Genomic DNA, 15431 nt, shown 5'->3' with positions numbered 1-15431 from the left:
AGGGCAGGGTGACCCCGCCGGGCTGTGGCACACCGGGATCACCGGGATTTGGGAACGGGGGAGGACGGGACAGGCCGGGACTCGCCACGGGCGGCTCCGGAGGCACCCGCGGGGCCGGAGGAACCGGTTGGGATCTCCCGGGAATGGGATGGGACGGGACGGGACGGGACAGTGGCCAAGGGCTCCAGCAGGGCCGCCAGCGCCATCGCCCGCCCGCCATCCCGGTTCGGGATCGAGATATAAAAATAGTAATATAATTACAGTAATAAAAATTCAAACAATTTGGATTTAGGACAATACGAGGCAATAAAAATACAAGAAAATGGTCCAAGTTCCTTTTCTGGGCAAAATAAACCCAAAAAAGGACACACGTTAACAGAGGATTAACTCTTAAAAGCAACCGCCTGTTGAATATTCATATATCTCATACATAATGCATAAATTCCATTCAAATACAGCATTCTGTCTGGGCAGAGTCAGCTTCTTCCTCTGAATCTTAATGTCATCTTCAGGGTTAATCAAGGCAGGAAGAAGTTCGTTTCTCCTGATAATGGAGCAATAAATTATTTTTCTCTGAAAGATTCAGGTGTCCTGTGGCTGCTATGTCAGTGTGAGTCCTTTCTTTAAAATAAGAATCTTACATTGCATCGTTTCTATTTTAACATTTTATTATAACCTAAAACTGTATTTAACATAGTACTTAAGAGAATTAATACAGCATCACTTTCTGACATAACACATATAATATTCATTTCTATATTTGCCAAAAGCCAATCATAAAATACGCATTTTTCACAGCATGGTTCCATGACAATTCCATGACAATTCCCCGACGACTCCCTGACAATTCCCCGACAATTCCATGACGATTCCCTGATGATTCCATGACGATTCCATGACGACACGGATCCCTATGACGTCACCAGGACTCCACCCCGAATTCCCGCCAGACTGGCCCCGCCTCCCCATCCGCCCCGCCTCTTTCCCCGCCCCCTCCACGGCTCCACCAATCACCGCCCATCAAGGGCGGGGCTCGCGCTAGAGGGGGCGTGGCCGGGAGCGCGGCCGCCATTTCGGCGGGGGCGGGAGCGGCGCGGGCGCCATTTTGTCGCGGGCAGCTGAGGGAGAAGCGGCGGCGGCGGCGGGAGCGGGCGGAGCTCAGCGCCAGCCCCGGCCCCGGCCCCGCGCCGGCCCCACACCGGCCCCGCAATCACCCGCTCGCCCGCCGGAGCCACCGGAGACCTGGCGACCGTGTGCTTCGGTGAGTGAGCGCCTGGGGGCGGAGAGCCGGGGGGGCGGTCCTGAGGGCCCTGGCGGTCTCCTCGCGATCCCTTCATGGCCCCCTCACGATCCCCTCATGGCCCCCTCACAATCCCCCTCACGATCCCCTCATGGCCCCCTCAGGGTCGGGGCTTTTCCCCCTTATCGAGCTCCAGAGCCGGGCCTGAGGGAGCCGACCTTATTTATTTTTCCCTCAGGAAGAAAAACGCTTTAAAAATCACTTTAAATTGAAGAAGCTGCTGTGTATTAAAATCAAATTATTAAAATAATTTAAAACAACAATAAGGCTTTCTGTTGCCGCAATTTCCAGGTGTAAATCCTCTCAATAAAGCGGTTTTTTGAGGGTATTATACAGTGAGCGCATCCCCGTAGTCATCCACCCGTTAAATTTGCTGCTAATTATAAATTAAATTAATAAATCGATCTGCAGAGCTCGGAGGTTGGAACCCAGCGTGTTTCTGTGGCATCCAGCACTGGGGGGGATTTAAATCCCTGCCCTGAGGGGATTTAAACCTCGATGTTTTTAGAGGATCCGATGATGCTTTTGTAGCATCATCTTGGATTTTTATTCCCAATTTTATTCCCTGTGCCCTTAAAATTGTGGTTTGCACCATGGTCATGCTAAGAATATGGGAAATGTGGAGGTGTCACTGTGCTAAAGGCATTTGGGTGCTATTTATTTACAGCTGGATTTTTGTGTTATTACTCAAAAAACTGATAAGATATTCGCTGTAAAAAGATAAATATTTACTTATGGTAAATTAAAATAACTCCCATATTTATTAAACCTGCTAGAGGGTTAGAAATTATTAAAATTACACAAATATAATATTTATCATTTGTCTCACTCTTAGTGTTATCCACACAGAACAGAGATTTTTTTAATGTTTGATTATGTAAATATGTAGTAATTGTATGAATTTGATGTCTTGGGCTCTGGTTTGCATCTTTGCTCTGAAGATGCCATTTGGTTTCCATCTTGCTGCTCGATTTTTATATTATTCCTCCTAATATTGCTGAAGCATTCACTGTGAAAATGTCAATTTTTGGTAAGGGAGAAATCAAGGAACTCCCTGATTGATTAAAACATTAAAAATCACAGAATCAGAACTGAAAAATTCCTGTCAGAGGGATAAAAATCACTGAAAATAAATGAATGTATTACACATAACCTGCAGTAATCTTCATTACCTTCACTCATGGAGGCAGAACAGAAGGGATTTTTGGTATTTAGTGATATAAATGTGTGCTAAATGTTTAAATTTTTATTTTTGGGGCCTTTTTTTTTTTGCAGATTCTCTGAAGATGGCTGCAGAACAGAAGGGATTTTTGGTATTTAGTGATATAAATGTGTGCTAATTTTTAATTTTTTATTTTTGGGGCCTTTTTTTGTTGCAGATTCTCTGAAGATGGCTGCAGAACAGAAGGGATTTTTGGTATTTAGTGATATAAATGTGTGCTAAATGTTTAAATTTTTATTTTTGGGTCCTTTATTTTGTTGCAGATTCTCTGAAGATGGCTGCAGAACAGAAGGAATTTTTGGTATTTAGTGATATAAATATGTGCTAAATGTTTAAATTTTTATTTTTGGGTCCCTTTTTTTTTGGTGCAGATTCTCTGAAGAAGGGATTTTTGGTGTTTAGTGACATAAATGTGTGCTAAATGTCTAAATTTTTATTTTTGGGTCCTTAATTTTGTTGCAGATTCTCTGAAGATGGCTGCAGAACAGAAGGGATTTTTGGTATTTAGTGATATAAATGTGTGCTAAATGTTTAAATTTTTATTTTTGGGTCCTTTTTTTTTGCAGATTCTCTGAAGATGGCTGCAGAACAGAAGGGATTTTTGGTATTTAGTGATATAAATGTGTGCTAAACGTTTAAATTTTTATTTTTGGGTCCTTTTTTTTTTCAGATTCTCTGAAGATGGCTGCAGAACAGAAGGGATTTTTGGTATTTAGTGATATAAATGTGTGCTAAATGTTTAAATTTTTATTTTTGGGTCCTTTATTTTGCAGGTTCTCTGAAGATGGCTGCAGAACAGAAGGGATTTTTGGTATTTAGTGATATAAATGTGTGCTAAATGTTTAAATTTTTATTTTATTTTGCAGATTCTCTGAAGATGGCTGCACAGTCAGCACCGAAGGTCGTGCTAAAGAGCACCACCAAGATGTCTCTGAACGAGCGGTGAGGAAGCCAACGGCACCTTCAGCTCCTAAGAAATCATATATATATATTTTTTATTTTTTATTTTTTTTTACTTAATTCTCACTATCCAAAAACAAAAAAAAAAATCCAAAAAAAAAAAACCCACCGTGGTTTTTCCGCCCTCTTTTAACCTCCTCCAGCCAGCGGGTGGTACCTTCCAACACCTGCCTTACCCAAGGTTAAAAGGGCCAAACCAAAATTCCGGAGAGGGGATTTCTCCGTGCCTTTTAGTTGTCGTAAATCCGGTGGGATGTGTTGTAAGAGCAGAGACCAACCTCACACCCTCCCTGTCTCTCCCACATGTTTTGACATTGGTATTTGGGCCCTGCTGCCGCGCCCGAGGGTCCTGCCCGCCCGGGTGGGCTCTGTAAGAGGCCGGCGGCGGCCTCGGAACCGGCCCGAAGGCCCCTCTGGGCCTTGTAAGAGGCACCAGCTTTGGCTTCACCTCCATCTCTCGCTGTGTTCCAGCTCATCCCGCTGGGTTTGTCCTCGTCTGGCTCCTCCCTGATGGCTGACGGGTGTCTGTTTGTCTGTCTGTCTGTCTGTCCTGCTTTGGGGTTAAACACGCTGCGATGGGGCAGGCTGAGGGCAGGGACACCTTCCCTCCCTGTCAGCCCAAACTCCTCCTTTATAAGCGGTAGATTTCATTTTTAGGCAGTGAATTTCATTTCTAGGAGGTGGATTTCATTTCTGGGAGGTAGATTTAATTTTTAGGGGGTGAGTTCTGTTTTTAGGGGCCGGATTTCATTTTTAGAGGGTTAAATTTCATTTTTAGGAGGTGGATTTCATTTTTAGGGGATGAGTTTTTTGGTTTTAGGAGCTGGATTTCATTTTTAGGGGGTTAAATTTTGGTTTTAGACAGTAAATTTCATTTCTAGGAGGTGGATTTCATTTTTAGGGGGTTAAATTTTGTTTTTAGGCAGTAAATTTCATTTTTAGGGGGTTAAATTTTGTGTTTAGACAGTAAATTTCATTTTTAGGGGATGAGTTTTTTGTTTTTAGCGGCTGGATTTCATTTTTAGGGGGTTAAATTTTGTGTTTAGACAGTAAATTTCATTTTTAGGAGGTGGATTTCATTTTTAGGAGGTGGATTTCATTTTTAGGAGGTGGATTTCATTTTTAGGGGGTAAAATTTTGTTTTTAGACAGTAAATTCCATTTCTAGGAGGTGGATTTCATTTTCAGGGGGATGAGTTTTGTTTTTCGGGACTGGATTTCATTTTTATGGGGTTAAATTTTGATTTTAGGCAGTAAATTTCATTTTTAGGGGGTTAAATTTTGTTTTTAGGCAGTAAATTTCATTTTTAGGGGGTTAAATTTTGTTTTTAGGCAGTAAATTTCATGTTTAGGGGGTTAAATTTTGTTTTTAGACAGTAAATTTCATTTTTAGGGGGTTAAATTTTGTTTTTAGACAGTAAATTTCGTTTCTAGGAGGTGGATTTCATTTTTAGGGGATGAGTTTTGTTTTTAGGGACCAGACTTCATTTTTAGGGGGTTAAATTTTGTTTTTTGACAGTAAATTTCATTTTTAGGGGGTGAATTTTATTTTGAGAGGGTAAATTTCATTTTTAAAGGGTGAATTTCCTTTTTAGAGAATAAATTTCATTTTTAGGAGGTGGATTTCCTTTTTAAGAGGTGAATTTCCTTTTTAGGGGGTGAATTTCCTTTTTATGGGGTGAATTTCCTTTTCATGGGGTGTATTTAATTTTTAGGTGGTAAATTTAATTTTTAGGGGGGTGAATTTTTGTTTTTAGGGGGTGACTTTCATTTTTAGAGGATAAATTTAATTTTTAGGGGGCGAATTTTCATTTTTAGGGGTTAAATTCCATTTTTATGGGGTGAATTTCATTTTTAGGGGCTGAATTTTGTTTTTACGAGGTAGAATTCATTTTTAGGGATTAAATTTCATTCTTAATGGGGTTCATTTCATTTTTAGGAGGTGGATTTCCTTTTTAGGGGGTGAATTTCATTTTTAGGGGTTAAATTTCATTTTCAGGGATTAATTTTCATTTTTATGGGATGGATTTTGCTCACCAGCTCCCAGGAAGCTGCTGGAGCTCAGAATCTTTATTTACCACCTCTCTTCAATGGAGAAATTTCAATTTCTCATCAATTCCCAAGTGACCTCATTTCAGGAGAACAGTTTGGCAGAATTCAGGAGATTCTTGGTGGTGGAATTTTGTACAATCACGGTTGGAAAAAGCTTTAACGTGATCCCATCCAACCTTATGCTGGTGTCTTCCCAACCTCCCTCCTAGCCTGGAATTTTGCCACTTTTCCCAGAATTTTTGGGGCTTCATTTTGCTTTTTTCTGTCCTGTTTCTCCCTTCTCTATCACAACCATCCCTGCTTTTTGCTGGTTGTCACCCCTTCTACCATCTCTTAACCTCCACCTTTCTCATTCCCACTGAAAACTTCCAAAACCTCATTTCCTGCCTCTCCAGCGAGGGATCCATAAATCCCATCAAGTTCCACTCTTTGCATAAAAATATTGATGGGAGCTGGAGCCCCACTCGAGCACCGTGAAATGGCGATAATTGTTTATTTAAGCTTTAATTAAACCCCGTTTTATTCGACCTTGAAGCTTCACTAACATGCTGAAGAACAAACAGCCGATGCCGGTGAATATCCGGGCCACCATGCAGCAGCAGCAGCTGGCCAGCGCTCGAAACAGACGTTTGGCCCAGCAGATGGAGAACAGGCCGTCAGTGCAGGCTGCTCTGAAACTCAAACAGGTGAGGGGAAAGCAGATTTGAGGCCTTGCAGGATGTGGAGAAAAAAAAAAAACAGCTCCGGAAAGAGAAAATGGCCAGAGAAGGGAAGGGGATGGAGGGTGAGTGTGGGGAGATCAGGGGGGATTTCTGGTTCTCCCTAAATCGCTGATAGGAGGGTGGGATGGGACACATGAGGAGGAATTGTCTGGGAAGGGAAAGGAAAAATCCTGGATGTGGCACCTGGGCTGGGCACAAGGTGGGGGGATTGCACTCAGTGGTCTGAGAGGTCTTTTCCAATGGAATTCTGTAAAAAAAGGATGTTGGAAAGTGTCCAGAGGATGGAGAAGGGTCTGGAGGAATGGCTGAGGGTGTTTCAGGACACTCAGGGATCTGCAGCTCTGAGAACAGAGCTGGGACAGGATCCTGGGAATGGCTGGAGCTGTGCCAGGGGAGGTTTAGGATGGATTTTAGGGAAAGGTTCTTCCTCCACAGAGTCCCCAGGGGATGTTTAGGATGGATTTTAGGGAAAAGGTTCTTCCTCCACAGAGCCCCCAGAAAATGGGATGAAGCTGTGCCAGGGAAGGTTTAGGATGGATTTTAGGGAAAGGTTCTTCCTCCACAGTGCCCAGGCTTTTCAGGAAATGGGATGAAACTGCCAGGGAAGGTTTAGGATGGATTTTAGGGAAAGGTTCTTCCTCCACAGAGCCCCCAAGGAATAAGGTGAAACTGTGCCAGGGGAGGTTTAGGATTGATTTTAGGGAAAGGTTTTCCTCCACAGTGCCCAGGCTTCTCAGGAAATGGGATGAAGCTGCCAGGGGAGGTTTAGGATGGATTTTAGGGAAAGGTTTTTCTCCACAGTGCCCAGGCTTCTGAGGAAATGGGATGAAACTGCCAGGGAAGGTTTAGGATGGATTTTAGGGAAAGGTTTTTCTCCACAGTGCCCAGGCTTCTGAGGAAATGGGATGAAACTGCCAGGGAAGGTTTAGGATGGATTTTAGGGAAAGGTTTTCCTCCACAGAGCCCCCAGGGAATGAGGTGAAACTGTGCCAGGGAAGGTTTAGGATGGATTTTAGGGAAAGGTTTTCCTCCACAGAGTCCCCAGAAAATGGGATGAAGCTGTGCCAGGGAAGGTTTAGGATGGATTTTAGGGAAAGGTTTTCCTCCACAGTGCCCAGGCTTCTCAGGAAATGGGATGAAACTGCCAGGGAAGGTTTAGGATGGATTTTAGGGAAAGGTTTTTCCTCCACAGAGCCCCCAGGGAATGAGGTGAAACTGTGCCAGGGGAGGTTTAGGATGGATTTTAGAGCCCCCAGAGGGTGCTGGGCACACCCAGGCTCCCCAGGGAATGGGGAATGGGATGAAACTGTGCCAGGAGAGGTTTAGGATGGATTTTAGGGAAAGGTTTTCCTCCACAGTGCCCAGGCTTCTCAGGAAATGGGATGAAGCTGTGCCAGGGAAGGTTTAGGATGGATTTTAGGGCCCCCAGAGGGTGCTGGGCACTGCCCAGCCTCCCCTGGCAATGGGCACATTCCCGATGCTGCCAGAGCTCCAGGAGATGCTCCCAGTGATGCCCAGGGTGGGATTTTGGGGTGTCTGTGCAGGGCCAGGAGTTGGCCTTGCATGATCCTCATGGATCCCTCCCAACTCTGATCATTCCATAACCCTAAAAACAAAATACCTGGGAGGGACTGGCAGAAAATTTCCACTTTTCCCCTCAGCTCAGTGACACCCCCTGGTTGTCAGTGGGGGTTTCTCACTGGGGGTGTTGGCTGCTGCTGCCTGTTGATGTCTCCTCTCTCTTTTTCCAGACCAAACGCTCATCCCGGCCTCCGGGAGCTGCTTCACCTCACAACCCATGGCAACAACACCCCCTAAAACCCCTCCTTCCCTCTTTACCCTTCCTGCCCAGCCTCCCCTGGCAATGGGCACATCCCCAATGCTGCCAGAGCTCCAGGAGAGGCTCCCAGTGATGCCCAGGGTGGGATTTTGGGGTGTCTGTGCAGGGCCAGGAGTTGGCCTGGATGATCCTCATGGATTCCTCCCAACTCTGATCATTCCATAATCCTAAAAACAAAATACCTGGGAGGGACTGGCAGAAAATTTCCACTTTTTCCCTCAGCTCAGTGACACCCCCTGGTTGTCAGTGGGGGTTTCTCACTGGGGATGTTGGCTGCTGCTGCCTGTTGATGTCTCCTCTCTATTTTTCCAGACCAAACGCTCATCCCGGCCTCCGGGAGCTGCTTCACCTCACAACCCATGGCAACAACACCCCCTAAAACCCCTCCCTCCCTCTTTACCCTTCCTGCCCAGCCTCCCCTGGCAATGGGCACATCCCCAATGCTGCCAGAGCTCCAGGAGAGGCTCCCAGTGATGCCCAGGGTGGGATTTTGGGGTGTGTGTGTAGGGCCAGGAGTTGGCCTGCATGATCCTCATGGATCCCTCCCAACTGTGAACATTCCATAATCCTAAAAACGAAATACCTGGGAGGGACTGGCAGAAAATTTCCACTTTTTCCCTCAGCTCAGTGACACCCCCTGGTTGTCAGTGGTGGTTTTCACTCCATGGGGATGTTGGGTGCTGCTGCCTGTTGATGTCTCCTCTCTATTTTTCCAGACCAAACGCTCATCTGCTTCACCTCACAATCCCATGGCAACAACACCCCCTAAAACCCCTCCTTCCCTCCCTCCCTCCCTCTTTACCCTTCCTGCCCTGGAGCCCTGTGGTGTCCCCAATCCCAGATGGCTGCATGACCCCTGTTTCCCCTCAAATCTTCTCTTCCAGAAGAGCTTGAAGCAACGCCTCGGCAAGAGCAACATCCAGGCGCGGCTGGGCCGGCCGGCGGGGGCGCTGGCCCGGGGGGCCCTGGGCCAACGGGGGCTGGCCCTGGGCCAGCGGGGGCTGCCCCGGGGGGCTCTGCGGGGCCGCGGGGCCCGGGCCATCCTCCGAGGAGGGGTGGCGCTCCGAGGTCAGTGCCCGTGGGTGAAATTGGGTTTGTTGGTGTTGCTGATAGTGCCTTGGCTGGGCTGAGCCAAATAGGGGCAAGTGTGGGGTTTGTTTCACCCCAGAGACGCTTCTGGCCAGCTGGATCACCCCAGATCACCCCAGAAACACTTCTGGCCAGCTGGATCACGCCAGAAATGCTTTTGGCCAGCTGGATGTGGTGTTTCTACCCCAGAGACACTTTGGGCCAGCTGGATCACCCCAGAAATGCTTTTGGCTATCTGAATCACCCCAGAGACAATTTTGGCCAGCTGGATCACCCCAGGGACAATTTTGGCTATCTGAATCACCCCAGGGACAATTTTGGCCAGCTGGATCACCCCAGAGATGCTTCTGGCCAGCTGGATCACCCCAGAGACACCCCAGATCACCCCAGAAACACTTTTGGCCAGCTGGATCACCCCAGAGACACTTTTGACTGGCTGGATGTGGTGTTTCACTCTAGAGACACTTTTGGTCAGCTGGATCACCCCAGAAACACTTTTGGCTATCTGAATCACCCCAGAGACAATTTTGGCTATCTGAATCACTCCAGGGACAATTTTGGCCAGCTGGATCACGCCAGAAACACTTTTGGCTATCTGGATCACCCCAGAAACACCCCAGATCACCCCAGAAACACTTTTGGCCAGCTGAACGTGGTATTTTTACCCCAGAGACACTTTTGACTGGCTGGATGTGTGGTGTTTTACTCTAGAGACAATTTTGGCCAGCTGGATCACCCCAGAAACACTTTTGGCTGTCTGAATCACCCCAGAGACAATTTTGGCCAGCTGGATCACCCCAGGGACACCCCAGATCACCCCAGAAACACTTTTGGCCAGCTGGATGTGGTGTTTTTACCCCAGAGACACTTTTGACTGGCTGGGTGTGTGGTGTTTCACCCCAGAGACACTTTTGGCCAGCTGGATCACCCCAGAGACACTTTTGGCCAGCTGAATGTGGTGTTTCTACCCCAGAGACACTTTTTGCTATCTGAATCACCCCAGAAACACTTTTGGCCACCTGGATCACCCCAGAGACACTTCTGGCTGACCGGATGTGTGGTGTTTTCACCCAAAGACACTTTTGGCTGGATCACCCCAAAAAGGCTTTTTGGCCAGCTGGATGTTGCAGTTGGGTGCATGGAGACAAGTCCAAACATTTCAGGGCTCTGGTGGTGGCAGGATGGAGTTTCCTCCCATGGAAGGTTCCTCAGGTTTCCCTGTGATGGAGAAGTTTGAAGGTGATGGTGAAGGACAGGAGTTGGTTCTGATGGAGAATTTTAATGCAGAGTTTTATTCTGAATCTGCAACAGCTCCAGCAGAACTCCCAGACCGTGTGGTTGCTGGGGGAGAGGAGGAGGGACACGGTACAGGAGGGGAGGTTTCAAGGGACAAAGGACACCTGGATGTCCCAATGTCCCTCCTGGAATTCCAGAACTGACCAACAGCGCTCAGCAGGGCTCAGGGTGGGGAAAGGAGGGATGACTGACACACCTGGGAGGGTGAGATTTCCCATGGAACCCCACCTCAAGAGCCATTTTTCTGTGTTTCCCACCCAAGGTCAAGGCCTGCTGCGTGGCGGGAGAGGGATTGCCCCCAGGATGGGCCTGCGCAGAGGCGGCATCAGGGGCCGCGGGGGCCCGGGCAGAGGCGGCCTGGGCAGGGGCGCCATGGGCCGGGGCGGCATCGGCGGCAGAGGTCAGTCAGTGCCCTGGCATGGCAGGGGTTAATCCAGGGGGAATCATGGAATCCTGTCCTGGCTGAAACAGGGGAGTGGAGCCTGAAAACACAAAAATTCCCAGCCTGGAATTCAGAGCTTTAATCCAAGATGTGGTGGTTTGAAAAATGGAGCTCGGCAGGGGTGGGAGGGGAAATGCTGTATTGGTGTTAGGCTGGGATTAGGAATTCTCTGAGTGATGAGAAGGAGTTGGGAGTGTAGCCATGAGTCAGACACATCTCTGGGAATCACCAAGGGGCTGAGAGGGGTGGGAAATCCCAGGATGGAGGGGTGGGAAATGTGGGAAATCCCAGGATGGAGGCAAAGAAGGGTGGGAAATCCTGGGATGGTGCAGAGAGGCGGCATCAGGGGCCATGGGCCGGGTGGCATCAGCAGAGGTCAGTGCCCTGGCATGGCAGTGGTTAATCCAGGGGGAATCCTGATCCAGGTGGAATCCTTCTGTAAGGCTGGAGGCCTGCAGCACCAAGAGTTCCCTGCCTGGAATTCAAAGCTTTAATCCAAGATTGTGATGGTTTTATCAGCAGGGTGGGATGGGAAAGCCAAGAGGCAGATGTTGGTGTTAGACTGGGATTGAGGAATTTTCAGGAAGCTCTTAACTTGAGTGGTGAGAAGGAGCTGGGAGTGTAGCCATGAGTCAGGTTTCTCTCTGGGAATCACCAAGGGGCTGAGAGGGGTGGGAAATCCCAGGATGGAGGCAAAGAAGGGTGGGAAATCCTGGGATGGTGCAGAGAGGCGGCATCAGGCGCCATGGGCCGGGTGGCATCAGCAGAGGTCAGTGCCCTGGCATGGCAGGGGTTAATCCAGGGGGAATCATGGAATCCTGTCCTGGCTGAAACAGGGAAGTGGAGCCTGCAAACACAAAAATTCCCAGCCTGGAATTCAGAGCTTTAATCCAAGATGTGGTGGAAGCTCAGAGGGGTGGGAGGGGAAATGCCCTATTGGTGCTAGACTGGGATTAGGAATTCTCTGAGTGATGAGAAGGAGCTGGGAGTGTAGCCATGAGTCAGACACATCTCTGGGAATCACCAAGGGGCTGAGAGGGGTGAGAAATCCCAGGATGGAGGCAAAGAAGGGTGGGAAATCCTGGGATGGTGCAGAGAGGCGGCATCAGGGGCCATGGGCCGGGTGGCATCAGCAGAGGTCAGTGCCCTGGCATGGCAGGGGTTAATCCAGGGGGAATCCTGATCCAGGTGGAATCCTTCTGTGAGGCTGGAGGCCTGCAGCACCAAGAGTTCCCAGCCTGGAATTCAAAGCTTTAATCCAAGATATGATGGTTTTATCAGCAGGGTGGGATGGGAAAGCCAAGAGGCAGATGTTGGTGTTAGACTGGGATTGAGGAATTTTCAGGAAGCTCTTAACTTGAGTGGTGAGAAGGAGCTGGGAGTGTAGCCATGAGTCAGATATCTCTCTGGGAATCACCAAGGGGCTGAGAGGGGTGGGAAATCCCAGGATGGAGGCAAAGAAGGGTGGGAAATCCTGGGATGGTGCAGAGAGGCGGCATCAGGCGCCATGGGCCAGGTGGCATCAGCAGAGGTCAGTGCCCTGGCATGGCAGGGGTTAATCCAGGGGTAATCCTGATCCAGATGGAATCCTGTCCTGGCTGAAGGAGGGGAGTGGAGCCTGCAAACACAGAAATTCCCAGCCTGGAATTCAGAGCTTTAGTCCAAGATGTGGTGGTTTGAAAAATGGAGCTCGGCAGGGGTGGGAGGGGAAATGCCCTATTGGTGTTAGGCTGGGATTAGGAATTCTCTGAGTGATGAGAAGGAGCTGGGAGTGTAGCCATGAGTCAGACACATCTCTGGGAATCACCACGGGGCTGAGAGGGGTGGGAAATCCCAGGATGGAGGCAAAGAAGGGTGGGAGATCCTGGGATGGTGCAGAGAGGCGGCATCAGGGGCCATGGGCTGGGCGGCATCAGTGGCAGAGGTCAGTGCCCTGGCATGGCAGGGGTTAATCCAGGGGTAATCCTGATCCAGATGGGATCCTGTCCTGGCTGAAACAGGGGAGTGGAGCCTGCAAACACAGAAATTCCCAGCCTGGAATTCAGAGCTTTAATCCAAAATGTGGTGGTTTGAAAAATGGAGCTTGGCAGGGGTGGGAGGGGAAATGCCCTATTGGTGTTAGGCTGGGATTAGGAATTCTTAGGAAGCTCTGAAATTCTCTTGAGTGATGAGAAGGAGCTGGGAGTGTAGCCATGAGTCAGACACATCTCTGGGAATCACCAAGGGGCTGAGAGGGGTGAGAAATCCCAGGATGGAGGCAAAGAAGGGTGGAAAATCCTGGGATGGAGGATGGAGGCAGTGAGGGAAATCCCAGGATGCAGACAGTGATGGGGTGTGAAATCCCAGGATGGAGGCAGTGACCAGGTGGGGTGAGAAATCCCGAAATGGACAAAATGAGGGGTGTGCAATCCTGGGATGCAGGCAGTGATGGAGTGTGAAATCCCAGGATGGAGGGGTGGGAAATGTGGGAAATCCCAGAAATGAGGGGTTGGAAATCCCAGGATGGAGGGGTGGGAAATGTGGGAAATCGCAGGAATGAGGGGTTGGAAATCCCAGGATGGAGGGGTGTGACATCCCAGGAATGAGGGGTGGGAAATCTGGGGATGGAGGCAGTGACAGTCACAGGGTGGGAAATCCCGGGATGGATGAAATGAGGGGTGTGCAATCCCAGGATGCAGACAGTGATGGGGTGTGAAATCTCATGATGGAGGGGTGGGAAATGTGGGAAATCCCAGGAATGAGGGGTGGGAAATCCCAGGATGGAGGGGTGTGAAATCTCAGGATGCAGGCAGTGATGGGGTGGGAAATCCTGGGATGGAGGCAGTGACAGGGTAGGATGAGAAATCCCAAAATGGACAAAATGAGGGGTGGGAAATCTTGGGATTCAGGCAGTGAGAGGGTGGGGTGAGAAATCCCAAAATGGCCAAAATGAGGGGTGTGCAATCCCGGGATGGAGGCTGTGATGGAGTGTGAAATCCCAGGATGGAGGGGTGTGAAATCTCAGGAATGAGGGGTGGGAAATCTGGGGATGGAGGGGTCAGAAATCCCAGGATGGAGGGGTGGGAAATCTCAGGATGCAGGCAGTGATGGGGTGGGAAAATCGTGGGATGGAGGCAGTGACAGGGTAGGATGAGAAATCCCAAAATGGCCAAAATGAGGGGTGTGCAATCCCAGGATGGAGGCTGTGACAGGGTGGGATGAGAAATCCCAAAACGGACGAAATGAGGGGTGTGAAATCCCAGGATGGAGGCAGTGTCAGGGTGGGGTGAGAAATCCCAAAATGGACAAAATGAGGGGTGTGCAATCCCAGGATGGAGGCTGTGATGGAAACCCCAGTTCAGTCCCTTCCCACCCCGCAGGGCGCGGCATGGCGGGGCGCGGCCGGGGCGGCTTCGGCGGGCGCGGCAGAGGCCGGGGCCGCGGCAGAGGCTCGGCACGGCCCGCCCTCACCAAGGAGCAGCTGGACAACCAGCTGGACGCCTACATGTCCAAGACCAAGGGACACCTGGACGCTGAGCTGGACGCGTACATGGCACAGACGGACCCCGAGGCCGCCGACTGAGGCGCCGGGATCGACCCCCGGGGGAAATCAGACTTAGTGTGTTCTTGGATGTTTTGATACTCTCTGTTGTATTAAACTTTTTTTGGATTGTTCTTTTCCCCTGGGATCTTTTTTTTTGGTGGTTTTGCACTGAGGATGGGGTGGAGCTGATGTGGGGAAGTCTGGTGGTGGCAGGGCCAGGGGTGCACCTGTGGCTGTGGAGCTCCATGGATGGGTTTTGGGATGAGTTGTTGGGTTTTGGGACAAATTTCTTGGGTTTTGGGATGGTTTGTCAAGTTTTGGGATGGGGTTGTTGGGTTTTGGGGTGGTTTGTCAAGTTTTGGGATGGGGTTGTTGGGTTTTGGGATGGGGTTGTTGGGTTTTGGGATGGTTTGGTTGGGTTTTGGGATGGTTTGTCAAGTTTTGGGATGGGGTTGTTGGGTTTTGGGATGGGGTTGTTGGGTTTTGGGATGAGTTCTTGTGGTTTGGGATGGATACCTGCGGTATAACCAGGGCCGGATCCGCGGCGATCCTGGTAGGATCAGGACCGGACCCGCGGGATAACCGGGTTATAACGGGGGCCGGACCCGCGGCATTCCCGCGGTGTAACCGGGGCCGGACCTGCTGCGTTCCCGCGGTATAACCGGGACCGGGCCCGCTACATTCCCGCGGTATAACTGGGACCGGACCCGCTACATTCCCGTGGTATAACCGGAGCCATTCCCGAGGTGTAACCGGGGCCATTCCCGCGGTATAACGGGATCCGCTGCCGCCGTATAAGCGGGGCCGGACCCGCGGCGCTCCCCGTGGGAGCCGGGCCCGGCGGCGCCGGGGGCGGGACTCGTCTGGGGGGGGGGCGGGTTGGTGCCATGAAAGCTCGGCCGCCATTGGCTGGCGGGGCCCGGCCCGGCTGTCACGGGCGCTGCCATTGGCTGAGGCGCGGCGGCGCCTCACGCGCTCCGGCCGCT

At 49.9% G+C, this 15431-nt stretch overlaps 1 protein-coding gene and 1 long non-coding RNA gene across 6 annotated transcripts; both read left to right on the top strand.

Annotated features, from left to right (window-relative positions):
• Positions 1–1069: 1069 nt before the first annotated feature.
• Positions 1070–14576, top strand: CHTOP (chromatin target of PRMT1). 2 transcript variants are annotated; one of them, XM_074529239.1, is made up of 6 exons: positions 1070–1261; positions 3389–3464; positions 6069–6219; positions 8983–9163; positions 10743–10880; positions 14282–14576. In XM_074529239.1, exons 2-6 carry the CDS (start codon positions 3400–3402, stop codon positions 14482–14484), a joined length of 738 nt encoding a protein of 245 aa, XP_074385340.1. In that variant the 5' UTR covers positions 1070–1261; positions 3389–3399; the 3' UTR covers positions 14485–14576. The 2 variants fall into 2 exon arrangements, with proteins under 2 accessions (XP_074385340.1, XP_074385339.1); XM_074529238.1 differs by having other exon boundaries at positions 1072–1261; positions 8980–9163.
• On the top strand, positions 6226–8431 carry LOC141725500 (uncharacterized). 4 transcript variants are annotated; one of them, XR_012577317.1, is made up of 4 exons: positions 6226–6675; positions 6730–6938; positions 7179–7408; positions 7485–8431. It is a non-coding gene; the product is annotated as an uncharacterized LOC141725500 (long non-coding RNA). The 4 variants fall into 4 exon arrangements; XR_012577315.1 differs by having other exon boundaries at positions 7179–8431; XR_012577318.1 differs by lacking the exon at positions 6730–6938 and having other exon boundaries at positions 7203–8431.
• Positions 14577–15431: the final 855 nt, after the last annotated feature.

The sequence above is a fragment of the Zonotrichia albicollis genome, chromosome 30, assembly GCF_047830755.1.
Source record: "Zonotrichia albicollis isolate bZonAlb1 chromosome 30, bZonAlb1.hap1, whole genome shotgun sequence".
Classification (NCBI taxonomy): Eukaryota; Metazoa; Chordata; class Aves; order Passeriformes; family Passerellidae; genus Zonotrichia; species Zonotrichia albicollis.
This window is presented reverse-complemented; position numbering and strand designations above follow the sequence as displayed.

Coding starts and splice junctions, on each gene's coding strand:
- CHTOP (XM_074529238.1), top strand. CDS start 3,400: ATGGCTGCACAGTCAGCACCGAAGGTCGTGCTAAAGAGCACCACCAAG. Junction 3,465..6,068: donor AAGATGTCTCTGAACGAGCG/GTGAGGAAGCCA, acceptor TCGACCTTGAAG/CTTCACTAACATGCTGAAGA. Junction 10,881..14,281: donor GGGCGGCATCGGCGGCAGAG/GTCAGTCAGTGC, acceptor CCCACCCCGCAG/GGCGCGGCATGGCGGGGCGC.